Raw genomic sequence first — 24392 nt, 5'->3', positions numbered from 1 at the left:
ATTTGCCCACTTATAAAGAAATGAAGGGTCTATAATTGTTATCATATGTGTGTTTTAAGTGATAGAGACAGAATATCAATCAAAAATGCAGAAAAAACACATGATACAAAAGTTATAAATTGAGTAAAGTATTTGATCCCCAAGCAAAACATGACTTAGTACTTGGTGGAGAAACCCTTGTTGACAAGCACAGAGGTAAGACGTTTCTTGTAGTTACCAGGTTTGCACACATCTCAGGGGGGATTTTGGTCAACTTCTTTACAGATCTTCTCTAAATCCTTATAGATTCTTGGCTGTTGCTTGGCCACTGGAAGTTTCAGCTCTCCCCATAAATTTTCTATAGGCTTAAGGTCTAGACTGGCTAGACCACTCCATAACCTTTAAAGTGGTTGTTAAGCCGCTAACATCTTTATACTATCAACACTGTCTCGTAATCCTCTGTCCCCGTGTGTGATTTATAAAAAAAAAAACACTATATACCTGATTTCATAACGTCGCTCACGTGTTCAGCTGGCTCTCTCCTCTCCCCATCTGACAGCTGCAGTGGGCGGGTCCGAGATTCCCCCGCTGACGTTAGTCGGGATGGAAGGAGGGAGAGGAGGAGTGGGCCGGCCGGTCACATGAGTGCTGAGCGGTGCTCTGAAATGAGGCATATACTGGGGGGGGGCAGGCACTGTCACTAGCTGACAGGGAGGGGAGGATGGAGAGGAGGACAGGATAGCTGTGGATGATGGAGGCACGTAAACTGAACAGTGTCAGGGCTCAGCAGCCATGATATACCATGGTCCGTTTACAGAGGGGAGGGCATAGCCAGACAGGATCAGCCAGCAATTTAAGGTGATAAGGGGGGCCAAATTACACAGCACAAGCATTGTGCTGTGCAACCTGCTTAAAAGAAGCAGGATACGTTTTTTTTTTTTTTGGGTTTCTTAGGTTAAGAAACGCTTTATTGTGCTTCTTTTTGAGCCACTCCATTTTTGTCCTAGCGGTATGTTTTGGGTCAATGTCATGCTGGAAGATTCATCCATGGCCCATCTTCAGTGTTCTGGCTGAGGGAAGAAGGTTCTCGTCCAAGATTTTACAATACATGGCCCTGTCCACTGGCCCCTCAATGCAGCAAAGTCGGCCTGTAACTTTAGCAGAGAAACCGCTTCAAAACATGATGTTTCCACGTCCGTGCTTGACTGTAGGAATGGTGCTCTTGGGGTCATAGTCAGTCAGCATTTTTCTTTGTCCAAACACGGCGAGTCGAGTTAGTGCCAAAGAGCTCAATTTTGGTCCCCTCTGACCACAGCACTTTCTCCCAATCCTTCTCTGAATCGTTTAGATCATGATCATAAACCCTGTCCGAGCCCACTAACAGGCCAGGTTTGCAAGATAGAGAAAGAGACGGCGCCCTCTAAGTGCAGCAATAAAGTTGCTAAAATTTATTAAAAATGGTTAAAAAACACTCACATTAAATTACCGTATATACTCGAGTATAAGCCGAGATTTTCAGCCTCTTTTTTGAGGCTGAAAGTGCCCCCCTCGGCTTATACTCGAGTCATCGCTGTCTGCCTGCTCGATCAGCGTGTCGAGCAGACAGACAGCGGCCATTCTATCCTTCAAACGCCGCGCCTCCGCCTCCGCCTTCGCCTGTGATAGGCGGAAAACTGAATTTCCCAGCAGCCTGTGTTCCGCCTATCACGGACATCGTCTCATCCTCGTACTACGGACGAGGATGAGACGATGTCCGTGATAGGCGGAACACAGGCTGCTGGGAAATTCAGTGTTCCGCCTATCACAGGCGAAGGCGGAGGCGCGGCGTTTGAAGGATAGAATGGCCGCCGAGGCGCCGACGAAGAGCGGCGATCCTGGCAAGGCACGGGACGGAGGCAAGGCACGACACGGGACGGAGGCAAGGCACGACACGGGACGGAGGCACGGCACGGCACGGGACGGAGGCAAGGAGGCAAGGCACGGGACGGAGGCAAGGAGGCAAGGCACGGGCTCGGGACACAGGTAGGCTGGACACACACACACACACACACACACACACACACACACGGACACACACACACACACACACACACACACACACACACACATGGACACACACACACAGGGATGGATGGATGGAGACACACACACACAGGGATGGATGGATGGAGACACACACAGGGATGGATGGATGGATGGAGACACACACAGGGATGGATGGATGGATGGACACACACACACACACACAGGGATGGATGGATGGATGGACACACACACACACAGGGATGGATGGATGGATGGACACACACACACACAGGGATGGATGGATGGATGGACACACACACACACACGCAGGGATGGATGGACGGACACACAGGGATGGACGGACACACAGGGATGGACGGACACACAGGGATGGACGGACACACACACAGGGATGGACAGGCATGTCTCACCCTCGGCTTATACACGAGTCAATAAGTTTGCCAGTTTTTTTGGGGGTAAATTGGGGGCCTCGGCTTATATTCGGGTCGGCCTATACTCGAGTATATACGGTAGTGGTGTACAGGCACATCAGGGATGTAATGTTTCATCCGTATGTCCATGGGGGCGACTCACAGGGCTGTAAGGCAGGGTTTCAGGCATCTGACTTTATGACCTGATGAAGGAGCATGCATGCTCCGAAGCGCCGCTTTGCCCAGCCCGTCTCCTGAGGACACCGACTCCTTGAACATCGGACTAAAGGCACTACAGCTACCAGCACTACCCTGTCTGCTCTGACCATTCCGAGGAACACAAGGAATAGACCAAAACACCAACCATCGGTCATAAAGTCAGATGCCTGAAACCCTGCCTTACAGCCCTGCGAGTCGCCCCCATGGACATACGGATGAAACATTACATCCCTGATGTGCCTGTACACCACTAATTTAATGTGAGTGTTTTTTAACCATTTTTAATAAAATTTTAGCAACTTTATTGCTGCACTTAGAGGGGGCCGTCTCTTTCTCTATTCCATTGTTTCCTAGAGCTACTTCTTGCTTTAAGACTGGCAGCCCTTTAAGGTACAGCCTATACTGCTGATCCTCCTTATGGACCACTTTGATGATCTACAAAGACCCTGAACTTCTCTTCGAGGATACTGGTGTGTGGATATACCCAAAACTCACACAAAAATCGATATACTTTGGCTATATAAAGACGACCAATACATACAATCTTTATATTAACATTTTGTGATCATATTACAATATATTTTTTGGGATCCCCAGCGAGCGCCATAATACCCTCCTCTGCCAGGTTTGCAAGATAACTGAGATGCATCACAGGTGATATAATTTGCTGCTCAGTGATTGCAGTATTCTAGTCTGCATCTCCCCAAGGTAATACATAAAATCTGGCCAGTTAGTGGGCCCCGAGGACGGGGTTGATAACCACGCTTTAGATCATTTAAACTTCAGTTGGGCCTTCTTGAGGAGGGGGACCTTGCAGGTGCTGCAGGATTTCAATTCATGGTGGCGTACAGTTACCAATGGCTTGTTTGGGGACTGTGGTGCCGAAAGCCTTTTTGAGATCATTCACAAGCTCCTCCCTTGTAGTTCTGGGCTGATGCCTTTTTGTTTCTTACGATCATCCTTACCCCATGAGGTGAAATCTGGCATAGAAACTCCAGACTGTTGGCGATTGATGGTTATTTTGTATTTCTTCCATTTGCAAATAATCGCTCCAACGGTTGTCTCCTTCTCACCAATCTTGTTACTTATGGTCTTGTAGCCCATTGCAGCCTGTGCAGGTCTGCAATCTTGTCCCTGACATCCTTTTACAGCTCTTTGGTTTTGCCCATGATGGTGAGGTTTGAATGCAAGACAGAATGTGGACAGGTGTCCTTTATACACATAACGAGTTGCCGTTAAGAGCACCCTCTTAAATTGACTAGACTGATCCGTGTACCGCACGAGCACATACTTTAGCCATTCTGTGGGAGCCAAAATTATTGTTGGTTGGTAGGGAATCAAATACTTATTTTACTCACTGAACTGCAGCTCAATTTATAACATTTGTATCATGTGTTGATATTCTGTCTCTATCATTTAAAATACACCTATGATAAAAATTATAGACTCTTCTTTTCATTGTAAGTGGGCAGACTTGCAAAATCTGCAGGGGATCAAATATTTTCGCCACTGTAAGGCACCCCTAAAAATGCACTTTGTATATACTGCACCCTGGTCCCTGCACTTGGTACATAGTGCACCCCTGACAACTGCACTTTGTGCAAAGGGCACCCCTGGACTCTGCACATAATGCACTCTTGGTATTCACCTTCGTTATCCTCCCGCTGTTAGTACAATTTGGCCACACTGTTTAATGTGGTTCAGCAGGGGAGGGCATGGTTGAGTTGCTGCACCTATTCTCTGAGAAAAAAGCCTGGGTAAATTTTATATAGTCTTACAGATCTAACCAGCCCTTTGAGGGCAACCATAATGCTGATGTGACCCGCAATGAAATTGAGTTAGACACCTCTGAGTAGAACTTTGATTTTCCAGCCATTCTACTACCCACCTGCGGTGACTGTGGTCACCTACAGTAATCTGGCCTGCACCTGCTACCAGTTGACAGGGTTTCAAGAGTGCTTGAGGCCTTGACTCTTACCCAGAGCCTTAGCACCACGCAAATGTGTTGACTTACCACCACGCAAGCGCAACATGTGATTCAAGCTCTTTTGAGTGCCCCCAGCTCATAATCTACTAACAGCTCTGGGGCTGCTTGTAGTATGCCCAATAATGGTGCCGATAAATCCAGTCATGTTGTCCTCTGCTTCCAGACTAACCAGTACTCCAGGTCCTCTTAAAGTGTTTGTAACCCTAAAATCCCTTTCATTGCCTGCCCCTCTCCCTTATCCCGCTATAACGGACAGTGTAAGTTTATTGAAATCGATGCCTGTAAATAAATACTTTTTAAAATTTTTTATTTATTTTTATAGATGTTCAGGCCGGTCACGTGACTCCCGATCACTCTCCCACTCCGATCCAGGGCTACAGCAGGAGGGACCGGGATATCCCCTCTGACATCAGCTTAGAGAGATCACGTGACTGCCATGCTGGCCGCTCAGCACCTCCTGCTGACCGGCCAAAATGCATTATCCATGCATTATCGCTGGATAAAGGAGAAGGGGCAGGCAGTGACATTTTTTAAGGTTTTATGAACTACCAATAGCAGCCGGGGGGATGGGGGTGGAGATAGCTCACACAGACACATGCAGCTGGCAGTGAGGGAGGGGGGAAAGGAGGACAGAAAAGAGCTGTGAATGACGGAGGCATGTAAACTGACCAGGGTGTCAGGGCCCAGCAGCCATGATACACCATGGTCAGTTTACAGTGGGGAGGGCAGAAACAGGCAGGATCAGCCAGGTGTTTTACAGCTTAGAGTCGGGCATGTTAGACAGCACAAGCACTGTGCTGCTTAACCTGCTATAAGGGAACAGGAGCACTTTTTTTTTTTTTTGGGTTACAACCACTTTAATCTTCATTGGGTGTGGTTGCATCCTCTGTACTTTTGGCCTAAGATTTTACCACAGTCATGCTAGACTTTATGGCCCAAATCACCCAGTTATATGCCGACTTTGACTGCAGATTCCACAAGCACCTTCTCCTGCACATTCTATCTGATTTGCCTGTGATTTTTACCTTCCTCTGAACCATCAGCCTTAGAGACTTTGATTTTGACTCACTCCCGTCTCTGACTAATGAGCTTACACCTAATGAGTTTCCGGCTTTCACTATTACGCCTAAATTAAAGGAGGAAGTTGGAGCTCTTTTTAATGCAGTGTGCATCATTCTGAAACTAGAGGTTCAGCTTGTTGCTTTCACCAGTGCTATTTTCAGTCTTGGGTCATTTAAAACTCCTAAGGCCACAAGGACATATGCTTTGCACACTTTTCCAACTTTCTCTAAGGAGAGTGAAAGCATCTTCAACAACTGTACCGCTAATCGCTTTTTAGCCCCTTACCCGTCTGGCACAGAAATGGTCTATTCCCGCTCTGGATCTGGCAATGTCCTCCGGCTTAACGAGGCCCTTAGTAGCAGACGTTCTTGTTTTTAAAGTGCTTCTAAAGTTCAGGTAAAAAAAATGTTTTATCATTTGCTGTGCTAATCCCCTCCCACCCTTCCAAACACTTCCTAGAGTCATGTATCAATGATTCAGTGCTGTGCCCAGCTACATCTCTTCTCTCCCTGCTCTTACAGGCTTTACTAAAAGCAGTGGAAGCCATTGGCTCCTGCTACTGTCAGTCAAACCCTGTGAGGGTGGAGTGGGGTGGGGCCAAGTTGCGCTGTCTGTCTATAGACTGACATGGGTTTTACTCTAGTCTGTTTACCACTCTCAAAACCCAAGTGGGCAGCTGCTTTGGATCTCAGAGCTGTGGATGTCTTAATTTGAGCTTAGGAATTCTTTCTGGATTCCACCAAATCGGTCCTCTTTTCCCTTCCCCAGGGAGACCACCTGGCTTCTGAGAATATCAAGGTTTGCATACCCATATGTCCCTATCTATACAGCACGTTGTTTCCTCCATTTTGCTGTGTGGTCGTTATGCTACCAATTTGTGGCCCTGCTCTTCAGCCTCTGGCATGCACATTGGGTGTTCACCAACTTTCTAGCCCAAGTATTAGCCATGCTGCGCTCTCATGGCTTTTTCATTATGGGATATTAGAATGGCCTCCTGTTGAGGGAACAGGGCTTGCTTGTTAATGTGGCCTTGACTTTCCAAATTTTACAGCCGTTTGGGTGGGTTTTGAACTTTCAGGAATCGTTGCTGGAACAGACTCATTGTTTAGTGTTGGGGTTTAGTCCTTTAAACAGCTCAGGTGAAACTTCACACTTTCTGGTTTCAGATTTAAGCTCTCCAGTTCAACAGGTGTAGGACTTTATGCATTTGTATGAGTGTCCAGGGGATTGAATTTAGCATGCTTTGAAGCAGTTCCATTTTCCAAGGTTTCTGGCTTTTATATCCTGTTTCAGAGTTTGCCTTTCACTCCTTGATTCAGGCCTTAGTACAGGGGGTCTCTCCCCATACGTTCCTCTGTGGGATCGGAATTTGGTTCTTGTGCTTCAGAAATCGCTGTTTAGCCATTAGAGACAGTCTTTTCTCTAGTCTTATCCACAAGGTGAAATTCCTTGTAGCCATCATCTCTGTGATGTGAGTGTCTAAATTGGTAGCTTTATTCTGGAAAGAACCCTTTATGGTTTTGCATAGCTAAAATGTGGTGTTCAGACCCCCTTTCTATGAGAAACTGTTGTCAACATCAAGAAACCCACCTTGAGACATTCAGTGTAGCCCTCCTCGAGTTAATGTATGACAAAGTGGCTGCATAAAGGCTACAGGAAATCAGCAGTACTATGATGCAACAAAATGGGGAAAAATATGAAAGCAAATATTTAACTAAATATGACAAATTTTTGATACACAGTGCTAAATCAATGTTGCTCAAAAAAGAAAAGTAATTTGGGCAATTTTGTTCATGTATATTTCACACCCACTGGAGCTTTAGATCCCTTTCACACTGAGGGCATTTTGCAGGCGCTATAGCGTTAAAAATAGCGCCTGCAGTCTGCCCTCAAACAGCTGCTCCATTGTCTCCAGTGTGAAAGCCAGAGGGCTTTCACACTGGAGCGTTGCGCTGGCAGGACATCTGGAAAAGACCTGTCGGCAGCTTCTTTAGTGCGGTGAAGGAGTGGTGTGTTTACCGCTCCTCCACCGCTCCTGCCTATTGAAATCAATGGGGCAGCATGGCTATACCGCCAGCAAAACGCCGCTATTGCAGTGCACTGCGGGCGGTTTTAACCCTTTCTCGGCTGCTAGCGGGGGTTAAAAGCTCCCCACCAGAGGCCGAAATGCACCACAAAGCCGACTGTAAAACGCAGCTAAAAATAGCAGCATTTTACCGCCGCTGCTATGGGTGGCACAGTGTGAAAGGGGTCTTATAGGGGTTGTGAACATCATTTAGAAAATGATTTGCCTGTTCTGTGCAATGGTTTTGCACAGAGCAGGTCCGATTCTCCTCTTCTGGGGTCCATTGCTGACGCTCCAGGCCCCTCCTCATCATCGGGTTCCCCCACAGAAGGCCACTTTCCATGGGTGCTTCCAAGTCCCGCTCCTGCATCCATTGACATGGACGGCGGAACACAGCCCTGCCTCCCACTCCCATGTGACAGCTTTTGATTGAGAGCAGCCAATGGGACAGCCTCTAATGAGGAGAGCGACAGCGGCTGGAGCCGATGCACACGTGCACATCGCTGGATCGGACTAAAGGTAAGAAAAAGAATGCATTAGGTGAAAAACCTTATTGTGTTGCTATTATTTTATTTATATATATATATATATATATATATATATATATATATATATATATATATATATATATATATATATATATATATATATATATACATATATATATATATACATATATATATATATACATATACATATACATATACATATACATATACATATACATATACATACACCTACACACACACAGTGCCTTGCGGAAGTATTCGGCCCCCTTGAACTTTTCAACCTTTTGCCACATTTCAGGCTTCAAACATAAAGATATAAAATTTTTATTTTTTGTGAAGAATCACCAATAAGTGGGACACAATTGTGAAGTGGAACGAAATCTATTGGATATTTTAAACTTTTTTTTAGCAAATAAAAAACTGAAAAGTGGTGCATGCAAAATTATTCGGCCCCTTTACTTTCAGTGCAGCAAACTCACTCCAGAAGTTCAGCGAGGATCTCTGAATGATCCAATGTTGTCCTAAATGACTGATGGTGATAAATAGAATCCACCTGTGTGTAATCAAGTCTCTGTATAAATGCACCTGCTCTGTGATAGTCTCAGGGTTCTGTTGAAGGAGCAGAGACCATCATGAAGACCAAGGAACACACCAGGCAGGTCCGTAATACTGTTGTGGAGAAGTTTAAAGCCGGATTTGGATACAAAAAGATTTCCCAAGCTTTAAACATCCCAAGGAGCACTGTGCAAGCGATCATTTTGAAATGGAAGGAGTATCAGACCACTGCAAATCTACCAAGACCTGGCCGTCCCTCTAAACTTTCAGCTCAGACAAGGAGAAGACTGATCAGAGATGCAGCCAAGAGGCCCATGATCACTCTGGATGAACTGCAGAGAACTACAGCTGAGGTGGGAGAGTCTGTCCATAGGACAACAATCAGTCGTACACTGCACAAATCTGGCCTTTATGGAAGAGTGGCAAGAAGAAAGCCATTTCTCAAAGATATCCATAAAAAGTCTCGTCTAAAGTTTGCCACAAGCCACCTGGGAGACACACCAAACATGTGGAAGATGGTGCTCTGGTCAGATGAAACCAAAATCGAACTTTTTTCCCACAATGAAAAACGATATGTTTGGCGTAAAAGCAACACAGCTCATCACCCTCAACACACCATCCCCACTGTCAAACATGGTGGTGGCAGCATCATGGTTTGGGCCTGCTTTTCTTCAGCAGGGACAGGGAAGATGGTTAAAATTGAGGGGAAGATGGATGCAGCCAAATACAGGACCATTCTGGATGAAAACCTGTTGGAGTCTGCAAAAGACCTGAAACTGGGACGGAGATTTATCTTCCAACAAGACAAGGATCCCAAACATACAGCAAAATCTACAAAGGAATGGTTCACAAATAAACGTATCCAGGTGTTAGAATGGCCAAGTCAAAGTCCAGACCTGAATCCAATCGAGAATCTGTGGAAAGAGCTGAAAACTGCTGTTCACAAACACTCTCCATCCAACCTCACTGAGCTCAAGCTGTTTTGCAAGGAAGAATGGGCAAGAATTTCAGTCTCTCGATGTGCAAAACTGATAGTGACATACTCCAAGCGACTTGCAGCTGTAATCGCAGCAAAAGGTGGCTCTACAAAGTATTGACGCAAGGGGGCCGAATAATTTTGCACGCCCCACTTTTCATTTTTTTTATTAGTTAAAAAAGTTTCAAAAATCCAATAGATTTCGTTCCACTTCACAATTGTGTCCCACTTGTTGGTGATTCTTCACAAAAAATAAAATTTTTATATCTTTGTTTGAAGCCTGAAATGTGGCAAAAGGTTGAAAAGTTCAAGGGGGCCGAATACTTTCGCAGGGCACTGTGTATATATACATATATATAATATAAACAAAAGAACACGTTATACTTGCTCTGTGCAGTGGTATTGCACAGAGTGGCCCTGATCCTCCTATTCTGGGGTCCCTGGCGTCGATTTTGGTTCGTTCCTTCTTTTTAGGACAACCATAGCCAGCCGCTTGCTGTGTGGAGAGCGTAGTCTTTGCGCTCCCAACCTGTGTGTCAATGGCGCTCTATAGACTTGCACAGTGGGACATAGGCCCTCCCCCCCATTTCATCTTCACTGCTTCTGATTGACAGCGTAAAGAGGAAAAGAGGGGAGAATAGATGCAGCCATACACAGCGCTGATCTCTTCTCCCCTCTTCCCCTTCACACAGGGAAGGGGGGCACAGAGAAACAGTAACACTTAAAGTGGTTGTAAAGCCTTAATCTTCTAGTTATCACAGGTGTTTTATATAGCTCTGACATATTACACAGCATTTTACATATATTGTAACTTCTAGTCTGTATTTCTTGGAGAGCGGCAGTGACATGCATACGGTGAATAAACTCATGTTTCCATCTCTCAGATGTTCTCTAGCTGCAGCAGAGAATCTATCCTGCGCACACTGATGAGCAAGGCATCCATCTGCTTTAAGGAACGCAACAACAAAGTGTGTGGAAACTCGAGAGTGGATGAGGGGGAGGACTGTGACCCAGGCCTGCTACGTCAGCACAACGATCTCTGTTGTACCTCCGACTGCAAATTCAGGGAGAACGCAATATGTAGGTCAGTATAGTGGCAAGGACAAATGAGATGTCAGCACTATTAGGAATGGGTGTCTGGCTGTGACCATTTCAAGGACTCTCTCCTTGGTAGCCTTGAGCTGTGCATTTTGTCCAATCAATACAAATCATGATACTGCTGGTAATGCTCTATTCACAATTTTGTCCTTGATAAAGGAATCCTTGTAGAAACTCAAAATTGCTAGCAAATGGTGTGGAAAATACCATGCATTTTGATGTTGGAACAGTAATTTAAATGCACATACCTGAGTGTGAAGACAAACGGTGGCGTTCTCATTTGTGAAGGTGAGTGGTTTGATTAAATGGCCTGGAAGAAGATGACAGATGATCAAAATAGCAACTTCAGAAGGAGACAGTTGTCATCATAAAACTGTCCCCATTTATGATTGGCTTTTATTTTTTGATGGCAGCTCAAAATTTTTGAGTTTTCCTTACCTTTGGTCCCGGTGACAGTGGTCACCAGGAGAAGGAGAGACTAAATCTCTCAGATGGAGACCTAGACAGCAGTAAAACCCTGATAAGGGTTCTAACTCCTCACCATTCACAACTTTGAATTCAATTTTTTAATGTGAAGATAAATGGATAAATTTAATGGAGTATCTGTTGGGGACAGCAGAAAAAGTAGTGTTGTAAAATAACCTTTCCTATGATAAACTAGGGCTTTCAGCAGTTAAAATTGCCATTTTTTGTAAGAAAATTATGATCGTGCTTCTGTGAAAGAAGAAAATAACCATGAGATAAAATAAATGACAATTGAATCTCTTTAATTAGCGAATTGCGCCTAATGAAACGGAGGATCCTGCGAGCAAAGCTTGTAATTGAATGCTTAAAATTAAACCTTAAAAACGTAAAATTCCTTTAAATAACATGTCGGGGGGATGCTCTCAACCTGCTTGTGAAGTGGTGCATCTGTACGATGTATACAACCTATCCAGGGCCGTCTTTAATATTGATTGGACCCTGGGCAAAGATTTTTATTGGCCCAACTCAGGGTTATACCTCTCAAGTCTTAATAAGCTTGTAATTGGTATCCACAAGGATGCGGCTGGTCACCATTCCAAAGCTGTCACAAATGCTTCACACAATGACGTCAGTGGAGTCTCAGGGGATGTGTAACGAGGTTTGAAGGGAAAAGGGGTGGTCATCAAATAGCCACGTGTTCATACGTTGAAAACCATTTTAAAGAGAACACTACATAGTATAATATTGTTAAGGGATATTTATTTACTCATAAACATAGATTAAAAACACTGTGTAGTTTGAAAAAGGCTTGTCAAGATCATTAAAAGTAGCGTAATGCTGTTTGTATAGTCCACCCGACGCGTGTCATCCTCATAGATGTCACATGGGGTATGACGCCCCAGAAAGGGGTATTAAGGGTTAAAAAGGAAGGCAGTCATCTTTCAGAGTGTCTGGAACTCTGCAAGACATGTAAGGAAAAAACGGGGAGGGGGAGGCACCGACCTGTGTAGTATTAAAATGATGACTTTAATAGGATGACATTAAAAAAAAACTACAAGATGATAGAAGATGCATGCTCGTCAAAGTAAAGTGCAGTCCTGGCTTTCCACATGGCTCTGTGGGTCCTACCACTGTTGCGGATATCTGGAAAGGATTGAGCAGCTGGCTGGAATGGATCACAGTCTTTCTTCAGGAGCAAAGAAACCAAGCAGCTCTACACTGACCAGCATGGACCGTGGAACAGGAAGTGATGTCACTGGTGTCTGGACCTATGCAGGGCTGGACTCTTGTCAATCAGGACTGCAGTGGTGAAAGGCTATGCGCTCGGAGTTGGCTGCTCCTTCCATTGGCCTGACATCTCTTCCTGTTCCACGTGCATGCTGGTCAGTGTGGAGCTGCTTGGTTCCTTTGCGCCTGGAGAAACACTGTGTTCCATTCCAGCCAACTGCTCAATCCTTTCCAGCTATCCGGAACAGCGGTGGGACCCACAGAGCCATGTGGAATGCCAGGACTGCACTTTACTTTAACCAGCATGCATCTTCTATCATCAAGTGTTTTTAATCTTATCCTATTAAAGTCATCATTTTAATACTACACTCAGGTTGGCGCCTCATCCTCCATTTTTTCCTTATAGATTTACTATGGGGCTTCCATTGTGGGATGCCTACCCAGTAAAGGGCCACTGACAGTATAGCATCGGACCAGACTGGAAGAGCTGCAGAACAGTTAAATATAGTGGTTTCGCTTTAGACTAGATAAATTAGGATTCAAATGTGGCAGAGAAAAGGTTTTGAGTTAGGTTTTGACTGAAATTCCACTTTAAATTGCCAGCAATTGCCAGCTTCAGTCACTTATCTCTGTTTGTAATCAAAGTGGCTGGAAATCAGACCCTTATCTGAGCAAGCAGGCTAGGAAATGGGGAAATGAGCATCAAGCCCCCTTCCTCCTGAACCATACCAGGCCACATCCCTCAACATACGGGATCGGACTGTTCATACCTACCCTACAGGGTGATAATGAGTGTTTCCAGGCATTGAAGCATCATTGCTTACATCAGGGGTGCCCAACCAGTGGCCCGGGGGCCACATGTGGCCCGCGGAGCCCTCTGATGTGGCCCGCAACCTCCTTCTATGGGATGACAGATTGACAAACCCAGATCATGAGTTGCCAACCCGCCATTCTAGAGCATCTGTGTTGTTAATGAAGCCGGCAAAGCAAGCAGCTTTGGAGCAGAGCTGTGATACCAAATGCACTCTGCACTCTGCCTGGGACAGTAACAGCAGGCAATACCTGAATGGAAGACTGTTATTAAAGGTCAGTTTATTACTAAAATTGCAGTGTATATATGGGCATATCTGCGCAGTGGTTACTGGGCTGCTTTCAAACTGATCCGCAGGTGCAGTGCACCTTCAGGTTACCTGTACCGAGGCATAGACTTCTGTTATTACCTGTGGGTTTGGTGAGCTTTCAGAAAGTGCACCACACCTGCAGGATATAATAGAAGTCTATGGCAAAGTGTAGCTAACCTGCAGGAAAGACACAGGTACACTGCACTGCATTAGTGTGAAAGGCTCCTTTCACACAATTGGTCCAACCCAATCGGACCCTCCGTTTCATAGAGGTGAATGGCAGATGTAAACAAATTTGTGTCCATTTACACCTGCCTACCACCAATCTGAAAAAAAAAACAGAAGGGATCAATCCCCTTCCGTCTGGGTGGGTCAGATCAGAGGACCCATAGAGTAGAGTGGACTGTGTCCATGCCCGCTCTGCACGGACCTATCATCCGCCTGCTCTTTCATTGTGGCCCGCGACCGGTTACCAAGTCGCTTAAGTGGCCCTCTCTCTTCAAAACGTTGGGCACCCCTGGCTTACATCTTCTTGCTTTTAAAATATGCACCTATGTTGATTAGGACAAGGGTCTCTTCCGCACAACCCTGGTCCAGTGGTTACATGGGTATGTGGGCGAGGGGCTTGTCCGAATCTGGAAGGCCCCTTTAATAACAAGGGAGCCCCAAAATATACCCCTGCCCCTATTGTGAGTATTCCAACTCATACATAAAAAAAGTAAATTGAAAATAAAAAGTTTTATGTTCTTTTATTAAAAAAAAAAAAAAAAGCCCAAGAATGTCCAGTAATATCCTGATGAACGAGAACCCATAGAGAGGAGAGAAAAAGTGATGGGGTCCCCTGGGTGATGTCATTGAAAAAATATAGACAATACCACATTTGGCCAATGACGTTATGGGGATTTCTGTGAAAGCATTGATCAAATATCCCTTTTGTAGGATTGCGCACAGTACTTTAGGAATCTGGAATCTAGGGATCACTGGTGCAATGCTTTGCAGGCTACTGTGGGAAAAATTCTAAATGCATAGGTTTTTCTGAAAAAAATATGTGCATTAATTTTTTTTCCAAAAGGTAAACTTTAAAAGAGAAGTATGGGTTTCTTCCTTTTTTTTTTTTTTATTAATTCATTCATTCATTCATTCATTCATTCATTTAATCTTCATCCTTACAAGCTGCTAGTACCTACACATCTTTCCAGCCCTCTGAGAAGTGCATCCTTTCTGTTAAAATAATTAATTACGTGTGGGAGGGGCTGCAGTCTTTTCTGGAGTGTAATGCCGACAATCTGCTCGGGATCCACCCTCTTCTTTCTCCTCTGTTTGATTGTGGGGTCTGGGCTCTCTGCTCACTCCTGAAAATTCCGACAACACACACATCTTGCACTCTTCCTACCTTATCCAGGCAGAACGATCTCACACACACAGCCTTCCGTTAAAGCAGCAGCTCTGCAATGTATTAAACATAGTAAATGCTCTCAATACAGTGTTCTATGTTCGTTTACAAAACAAACAGATGTTTACCATGTCTTCCCTTCTGAATGAACACAGTGCGATATGTAGAGAACATTTCCTGTGTTCGTCCAGGGGATCGCTGAGCATGGGTTGAAAAATAATAAATATAAATTTCAGTTCAAACTCAGACTAAAGAACATCAGTTAGGTGTTAAACTTTATATTCACTTTGATCAATCCTTTAAGTTTTTAGTCTCATTAGCTCAAGCAGAGGTCCACAGCTTTAGAACTTCCCAGACATGCCTTTTAGCGTGGCTATAAACAGTTCAGTCTTGATGTGATGTCTGATACAAGACCAAGACAGGGATCAGACTCTTCAGGCCTGCCCTAGAGGGTGATAATGAGTATTTCTAGGCATTATAATGTATCATTGCTTCCATATTCTTGCCTTTTAAAATCTGCATTTTTCCTCTTGCATTTTAATAAAGGAAAAGAAGTACTCAGTCCTATTCTGTTTGATTTAATTGCATGATTCACACAGAACATTTAGTAGGTCTGTTACGCAGGATAGGATAATTCTCTCTACCCCTTGTGCTAGATCTGTTTATCTAGGCATAGCTTTAAAGCATGGCTGATAATGCTGCATGCAAAATTGGTTTTCTTTTAGGCTGGGTTCACATATGTGTGGCTGTGGGTTCGTGCCTGGGGTCCGGTGCTTGTCTGTTCACCGATACAGGGCTGAATTTTTGTCTGAATTTGCACCCGAACCGGACCCAAACACACACCAGGCCCTTCTTCAATCTGGACCATGGCCATCCTGGACATGCATGAACCGGCTCCTTTGAGAGCCGGTCACACTTGCCTGTCATGCGAATTGGATGCAAAGAAACCCACATCCGATTCACATATGTGTGAACCCGGCCTTAGGTGGATGGGATCTTTATCTAGCCACATCCTTCCCCTAGCATATGCATATAATTAAATGCAGGATTTGACTTGTAGATGGACTTGGCACAGCATGCAGATTAGGAGCTTTTCCACTACCTGGTGCATCTTGAGAAAATCTACAGGAAAACATTATGGGGCTGATCCTTAACCATGTAAGGACCTTGGACATTTAGACTCCTTTCGGTCAGTTCCTTCTGGGTGCATTACTGTGGGTGTAAATGTTGAGTCCTGTCATTACTTTGAGAGCCAATGTCTTAGTGGCTAGTCTGTCATTGAACTGACAGCTCTTTCTGTGCTGATTACTGTAATTACACTGTCAAGGTTTTCTACATTTGATTATTCCTTTGTTGTCCTTAAAGGGGTTGTAAAGATTTGTTTTTTATTTTCTAAATAGGTTCCTGGAAGCTAGTGCGTTGTTGGTTCACTTACCTTTTCCTTTGATTTCCCTTCTAAATGTTTTTTTTCTTTGTCTGAATTTCTCACTTCCTGTTCCTCCTTAGTAAGCTGTTCTAGCTGACTAAACACCGCTCGGATGATGGTGTGAAGTTTACTGAGGAGAAACAGGAAGTGAGAAATTCAGACAAAGAAAAAAAAAACATTTAGAAGGGAAATCGAAGGAAAAGGTATGTGAACCAACAATGCACTAGCTTAAAGGAACCCATTTAGAAAATAAAAAAACAAAGCTTTACAACCCCTTTAACTAATGAATTCCATCCTCTCCCTTCTCTCTTTTTAGTCTTTTTTTTATTTTATGTTTTTCTTTAATTGGTTTGATTTTTATTATAAAGTAGTTAGTTGTAAACTGAAAAAAAGGCCCCTGCATGATAATGTCATAATGTGCTAGTGTGCATCACACTGAGAGCATAGTATGCATGTGCCGCTGACATCACCAGCTGCTACTAAAGTAAATATCCCTTTAAACGTTGCATGCTTAGGAGATATTTGCTGTACCTACAGGTAAGCCTTATTATAGGCTTACCTGTAGGTATAAGTCAAAAACTGGACTACCAATTTGTATCTATAGTAACACTAGTTGTTTTGAAGCTGGATACAAGGGTTTTTTTTTCCATTTTGTTTCTTATTTATATATTGTTTTAAGTTTTGCCTGTAAAGTATATTGAATATTAAACAGGAACCCACAAATATCAATGATTGTGTCATCTTGGTATCAGATATTGCAGAATTATAGGCCAATATCTGAAATTTAAAAATTGCTCTGTATCTTAGCTGGTTACATTGAAATAGTGTTTGGCTTAATAGAATTGTTTTCTAGAATACGACAGTGTCTATTTTAACACTGGGTGGAGTAAATATACCTTAAAGGAAGCCTATATTGGGAGGAGTATTAATGCTGCTGTTGCTGACCTAGAAGTGCCAGTTGCCACACTGTCATGCTGACCTAAGGTCTTCAATGCTTACCGTTACTGCCCAAAACATCAATACATTTCAGAAGTTCTGGCTTCATATCTCCTCCAAGTCAGTGACATCAAGGACTAAAACCAGAGACAGCCAGATAGATAGCATTTTCAGAAACTGGTAAGCACTTGAGAGTTTGCATATTTTTTCTAGCACAGGTTTCTTTTAACCAGTAACAAAAGATGGCAGCAGTGTACCTTTTTTGATGCTATGTAATACAGTTGAACTGTGGAAAGGTGAGATCAGATTTGCTGTTGTGTGTTTCATCAGCTTAGTGACACTGAATGAACCACAATTTTTTAGCTAGCCGTGTTATTGAACTCCAGTGTCTTTCTGATTGCCTTTATATAAATGTATATTTTACATATTTCAGTGATCGCAACAGTCCATGCTGTAAGAATTGCCAGTTTGAAACTGCTCAGAAGAAATGCCAAGAAGCCATTAATGCCACTTGTAAAGGAGAGTCCTTCTGTACAGGTAAATGGCAACAAAACATAGTTTCAGTACAGCAGGTGACAGTCATGGGGGTCTATTGGCATAAAGGGCAGTATACTGCCAGGCTACAAAATGTTTCACACAAGCAGCAATAGCATTTGTATGATATAATGTACAAAATGCTACATGATCTCTGGTTTATTCCTATGAAAGCAATCATTCTAATTCCATGACGGTTTCTGCTCCCCATAGAACAGACAGATAGAAGTCCCTATAATGATTTTTATTAACCACTTCCCACCCGGCCAATGCATATATACGGCCGGGTGGGAGCCGTCTACTTCTGATAGGACGTTCAGGAACGTCCTTCAGAAGTAGCGGGATCGCGCGTGTGCGTGCCCGCGCAGCGGCGCGATCCCGATGTGCTCGTGTCACCCGGACATGGCACATCTCAGATCGGCAGGAGGGCTCTGTGATTGGCCCTCCTGATCACATGACGGCTGTGTCTAATCACGGCCGTCATGTGATGTAAACAAACAGCCGGTTGCTAGGCAATCGGCTCTCCTCTCCTCACACGGAAGTCATTGCTGAGGAGAGGAGAGCAGAACACTGCAGCCGGCTGATGATCAGTGAGTATGAGCTGTTTTTTACAGCTTTTTACTCACTGATCATCAGTCTAGTGTAAACACACAACACAGTGTAAACACAGTCCCCACACATGTCCCCAAAACACACATGTCCCCAAAACATACATGTCCCCAAATAATAAAAACACATGTCCCTAATAATAAAACATGTCCCACTAAAATCACATGTCCCAATGATTATCTGCACACATATGTACGTGATCACCTGCACACATATGTACATGATCATTTGCGTACATATGTCTGCGATCACACAAACCAATTATTATACACTTAACGGAATTTTTTTTACCAAAAACATGTAGCAGAATACATTTTGGCTTAAATTTATGACAAAATTTGATTTTATTGGATTTCTTTTAAAATAGAAAAAAGAAAATATTGCTTTTTTTCCCAAATTTCCACTTTTTTTGCGCTTATATCGCAAAAAATTTATAACGAAGTCGTGAATAAATAACACCAAAATAAAGCTTTATTTGTGCGAACAAAATAACAATTTCATTTGGGTACAGTGTAGCATGACTGCGCAATTGTCACTGAAAGCGCTAGAGGGATGAAAGCTGAAAATTGGGCTGGGAAGGAAGGGGGCGAAAGTGCCCTGTATTGTAGTGGTTAAGGATCCTTGTCCTATATAATTACATACCTGTTTTTCTGCCTATAAAGGACCTATGGGGCTGTGTTTTTTTAATAAGCTAGCTATAGATATTACAGAGCAGCAGGCGTAATCCAGCCTTTGAATAAGCTCTCATCCCTCCCCCAACTAGTTGTTATATGTATTAATGCATATGTACATATTGATCAAGTATATTTATGGTAACTTCTTAAGCTAGAATTATAGTTGGTGAGTATTGTTTTAAACCTGCAGTTCCATAACTAGGTGTAACCCTAAGGTAAAACCTAATGTTTTTTTCCTACTAAGTGGGGAAAAAAAACTGGCACCATCTTATCAGAGGGGAAAACATAGACTTCTAACCTAATTGTTTCCATAGAAGGCAGTCAGCTGGTGGGTGTCTGCAGGTCTCCATAGACATGGGATATCCTAAGCTGATCCAGCTGAAGATGACCAAGTTTACCATGTAGATTGTGCCATTGCTGACTTTAAAGACACAAGATCCAGGGTTGTCATTCTCATCCTTAAGTCACTAAATTTAAAAATAATGACCTGGAAAACAAAATCTCATACTTTCTCTGAGTTTGTGCCTCACTAAATAGTAAAGCATTGATGAGGCCTAAAAGCCTGAACCATTAAAACGTGTCAGCATTGACAACTTCCATGCTTCTGTCATGGAAGATTATCATTCATCAATAAGATAACCTTATCGCAGCACTTGTTCTCTCTCAAAAAAAGATGTGCACAAGCTGTAATTCTTGATTGTTCATCACAGGACACAGGTTGTGTCCTTATTATGACTGCGTTGTGCTGCCACCTTACGTTGAAAGGACCCTGGCCAAAAAAAGGCAGTGATGGCTTTAGTTGGTGTTTGCCAATCTGTCAAGATTTGGAAAAGGGTTATGATTTGTTCCAGAGAATTTGATTCAGGGTATCCTGCCATTTGACAATACCTGGAGGATTTTCAGAGGGCTTTGAATTTCTCAGTTTGAGGACTCTGTATAGCAGCTTTCAGGGTTGGGCACCATATCCGTTCATATAAGGAGGATCCTGTGGCTCAAGTGCTGTGCAGAGGAACTTCCCTGGATGAAGCAATTTGAGAGGCTGCCTTTTAAGGGTGAGCCTTTGTTTAAGCTTTCCTTGGATGCTTGCCTTCAGAAGGAAATTGTGGGTAAAAGCACACTCTTACACCTGAAGAAGGCAAAAACGGGTCACAAACCATTCTAGCCTTGTGACTCCAAAAAGCATTCCCTTCATAAGCAATAGGCCTCTATCTCCAAGCAGAAGCTTACCACCAAATTCTGTAAGAAGAACTGGACCCCCAAGTACTCCAGGTCAGGAGACATGTTTACTTCTCGTTAAAGAGGCACCTCCACTCCTGCGGCGGGGGCATATTTATTGGACTCGCAGTAGTCTGAACTCACAAAGTTGCAGTCAAATGGGTTAGCAGCCTGTTGTCCAGCAGTTACAAACTGAAGTATCACTGCTTTCCCCTTCCACGCTTTATATGCTCAAAGGTCCCGTTGGAGCCTCCAAAAGAGAACAGTTTTCCTTGCAGGTCTGGAAAGACTGCTGTTTTGAGAAGTCAACATGCCAGTGTCAAATGCAAAGTGGTCTCTCCGCTTCTGTTCCAACTTGTTTACAGTTCTCAAGTCAAATGGAGACTTTTGGCCCTCCAGTATCTCAACAAATTTCAGCGGGCACAGAATTTCAGGATAGAGTCTACGCAATTGGTGATTTTGTTTTGTTTCATCAGGTGGACTTCCTGGCGGCAGTGGATATCAAAGATGCCTATCTGCACATCTCCATTTTCCTCCTCATCATCTGTTTCTGCAGTTTTCAGTAGAGGGCCGCATTTACCAGTTTTGTGCCATTGCTGTTTGAGCTTTTCATAGTTCCCAGAGTACTTACTAAGGTGTTGGCTCCTGGTTTCTGGGATTGTTGAGGACCGAGGGTATCCCCATAATTGGATATTTGGATGATGTGCTACTCCATTGTCCCAGAGCTCCCTGAGGTCTCTGAAGAGTCCCTTGATTTTTGTCTACTAAAGGAGGTTACTGGGAAAGATAGTAGCTGCCTTTGATGTGGTTCTGGATGCCAAGTTTAACTGCAGGACATTACAACTCTATATCCTGTCAGTGTGGGACAAACCTCGACAGTCTTTGAATGTACCCGACTCCCAAGACCAGGTCGACTCTGGAATGGTTCCACGCAGATGCTGAATGACAGAAAATCTTCCAATGATTTGGAAGCTTTTTTAATTACTGCTTGGTGCTATTCCTTAACATTTGCCAACTTGAAATCTGGGGAGGTGTTCTACCCTGTCTGTTTGGCCTGCCGATTTAAGGAACAGTGGTTGAAGCAACAGAAGAATTTCTTCAATGGCCTGGAACTTTGGGCAGTTTTGTTCCCTCTTCAACATTGGACTGCCTGGTTCCCCCATCAGGGTGCAGTCTGATAATTTCTCAGTTATGACATACAGCAACCATCAAGGAGGGACAAGAAGTTATGCCATTCAGGAGGAAGTGGACTTGATCTTGTCTTGGGTAGAACCTCATGTTTCTGCTCTCTCTGTAGTACACATTCCTGGTGTGGAAAACCGCTAAATCCAGGGAAGCCGACCCTTCATCCTGAGGTATTTTGAAGCAATTTTTATGGTGAGGGATGTGGGATGTCAATCTGTCTAGACTTAACAACAAGATGGACAGATTTATATACCAGACCAACCTCAAGTGTTTGTGGTGGATGCAGGGCCGATGCAAGGATTTTTGTCTACTCTGGCGAAGGCGACCCTTTGCAAAATTTCAGTAAAAAATGCAATAAAGTAAATTTCTGGGTGCGTAAATGCAATTTATTACCTTTTTTGGTAAAATATAGACGATGTGATTGTGCCAAGTAAATAGATACCCATGTCGAACCTTAAAATTGCTTGCGCCTGCATCACTTTAAAAGCTCCTACATGTCATCCAGTGTATAGTTATACAGGAACACTGGTGCTAAAATTATTGCTCTCACTCTGGCGTGCGCACTGATGTATAACTTGTAGGACAATCACCGTTTTCATACATAGATGTCCAGCGCGCACATTTTGTTTGGTGTGTGTGTGTGTGTGTGTGTGTGTAGACATTTTTTTTTTTTTTTATGTCTCCTCTATATGCTTAAAATATGTTTGGACCAGCAGCAGTGTCCTTTTCAGATATTACTTATTTGAATTTACGGTTTATCTTTAAAGTAATTTTCTGACACCTTGGCAAAATTAATTACACAAATGATTATATGAAAAATGAGAGGAGGTGTGTTGGTGGCAGAATATCAAAATTCCCAGCATAAAATTGTACACCTAAAGTCAAAAAAGCTTCACATAATTCAGTGTGTATTTCCCACATAACCCATGTACAAACTCTACATATAACCCTGTGATTTCTCATAGCACCCACAATGTGTTCATAATTGTGTGTATATTAAAATATAAATCCTACAGGTTTCCTTTCAGTGGTGCGTGTCTCACACTCCACTCTGTACTTTCCTCGTTGTAGGTAACAGCAGTGAGTGCCCTGCACCTGGCAGTGCAGCCAATGACACGGAGTGTGTGGATTCAGGGAAATGTATTGGTGGAGAGTGCCGGCCTTTCTGCGAGATTGAAAAGAATCTCAAGTCATGTGCCTGCAATGGTAAGAGTGATGCTGAAGAAATTGAGGAAAGTTTTTTTTTTTTTTTTTTTTTTTTTTTCCTGTTTTCATGAGAGCAATCCTAGAATATAACAATATGTGGCCTTTTTCATGTTGTGGTTGTTTGTAAGTAATCAGGTCTGTGTTTTTTCAGAAACTGAACAATCCTGTAAAGTGTGCTGCCGGGATCAAAATGGAATCTGCAGTCCGTACATGAGCGAAAAGAAGCAGTACCTTTTCCTGCGTAAAGGAAAGCCGTGCACCGTGGGCTTCTGTGATGGCAATGTAAGCTGCCTTTGAATTCCTAAATTTGTCAGAATGAGAACTGCCAAGGTTTCCACTGCCTTCACAAAGGGAAAGATGGTCTTTGTGGCTTCAAGTAATATCTATATAGGCCTTATGATTGGACAATGACAGTGAATGCATTCAGGCCCACTGCCTGTGTTGTCGCATCGGAACCCACAGCTTTTGTACAAATATTTGTTCGCATCAGATTGAGTACACATGCAACAATGTATGCAATCTGAAACATATCTAAATTGTAAGCCCAAAACATTATATAATATAGCATATTATTCTTCAGATGCGGGCACTGCATTTGTTTTTGTTTTTTAAGCTCCCCCCCCCCTTTTTTTTTTTTTTTTTTTTTTTTTTATTGGCACTAGTGATTCTGCTAGTAACACACCTGTCCCAGCAAGATGACATTTATTTACTGTACAACAGAAAAAAGACATGGCTGTGGAGTCCAACCCCCTCTCCTATTCTGCATAATATAGAGGGGCTTGGTTCTGTAGTCTGGCAAGATCAACCGGTATTTTTTTAAACTTCTCAAACAGATCTAACAAAACCCTTTCAATGGTATATTCAACAGACCAAAAGGTCCAAATATTAATATTATGTTTTTGGGTTTAGAAATACTTTAGCGCATGTTGTCCTAAATTTTCAAAGCATTCTGTTTTATATAATGTCCCCATTCAGTAAAAATAAAAATGTGCCATATTTTTCAAATGTAAGCTCCCTTAATGCTTTTGTAGGGGTCAGCCCCTAGGATTACTGAACTATATTGCACTGTGTTCCATCTATAATATATACAGCCTGCTATTTCCAGTTTAGCCACAAGATGTCACTGTTGCTGCCGACCCTTCAGAGGAGAGGAAACAGGAAGTGGCAGTGAGAGAGAACTGTGAGGAGTGTGTGGGCAGCTGAGGAATTCCTGTGCGGAGCTGAGGAAAAGTCAAGTCTGCCCTGAGGAGAGGGAGACTTTGTGTGGATAAAGAGTCGCAGTATCCAGCTAAAGATCGGGCACCTCGGGCAGAGAGAGAGAGCTGTGGTGATTTTGGGCCGCATCTGTGTTCATCCATCCGTCCCAGACGGGCAAGCTGCAGCACTAGGAACTGGACTTCACCTGCCTCATGAAGGAGGCCAAGACAAGGGACCCTCCAGCTGTCTAACGAACTGTGAGTGAGCACCGGTGCTGGATTGTGATAGGGAATAGTAC

General features: G+C 43.4%; 1 protein-coding gene across 2 annotated transcripts in view; it reads left to right on the top strand.

Annotated features, from left to right (window-relative positions):
* Positions 1 to 24392, top strand: part of ADAM17 (ADAM metallopeptidase domain 17) — a 130203-nt gene that overhangs the window by 75458 nt on the left and 30353 nt on the right. For both annotated transcript variants that reach the window (XM_077488764.1, XM_077488763.1), the window contains exons 13-16: positions 10693 to 10892; positions 17908 to 18011; positions 22763 to 22897; positions 23049 to 23179. In XM_077488764.1, coding sequence (XP_077344890.1) covers positions 10693 to 10892; positions 17908 to 18011; positions 22763 to 22897; positions 23049 to 23179 — 570 coding nt within the window. The remainder of the gene's footprint in view (positions 1 to 10692; positions 10893 to 17907; positions 18012 to 22762; positions 22898 to 23048; positions 23180 to 24392) is intronic.

Source organism: Lithobates pipiens, unplaced genomic scaffold, assembly GCF_037356315.1.
Source record: "Lithobates pipiens isolate NorthernLeopardFrog02 unplaced genomic scaffold, aLitPip1_a1.2 Scaffold_18, whole genome shotgun sequence".
Classification (NCBI taxonomy): Eukaryota; Metazoa; Chordata; class Amphibia; order Anura; family Ranidae; genus Lithobates; species Lithobates pipiens.
This window is presented reverse-complemented; position numbering and strand designations above follow the sequence as displayed.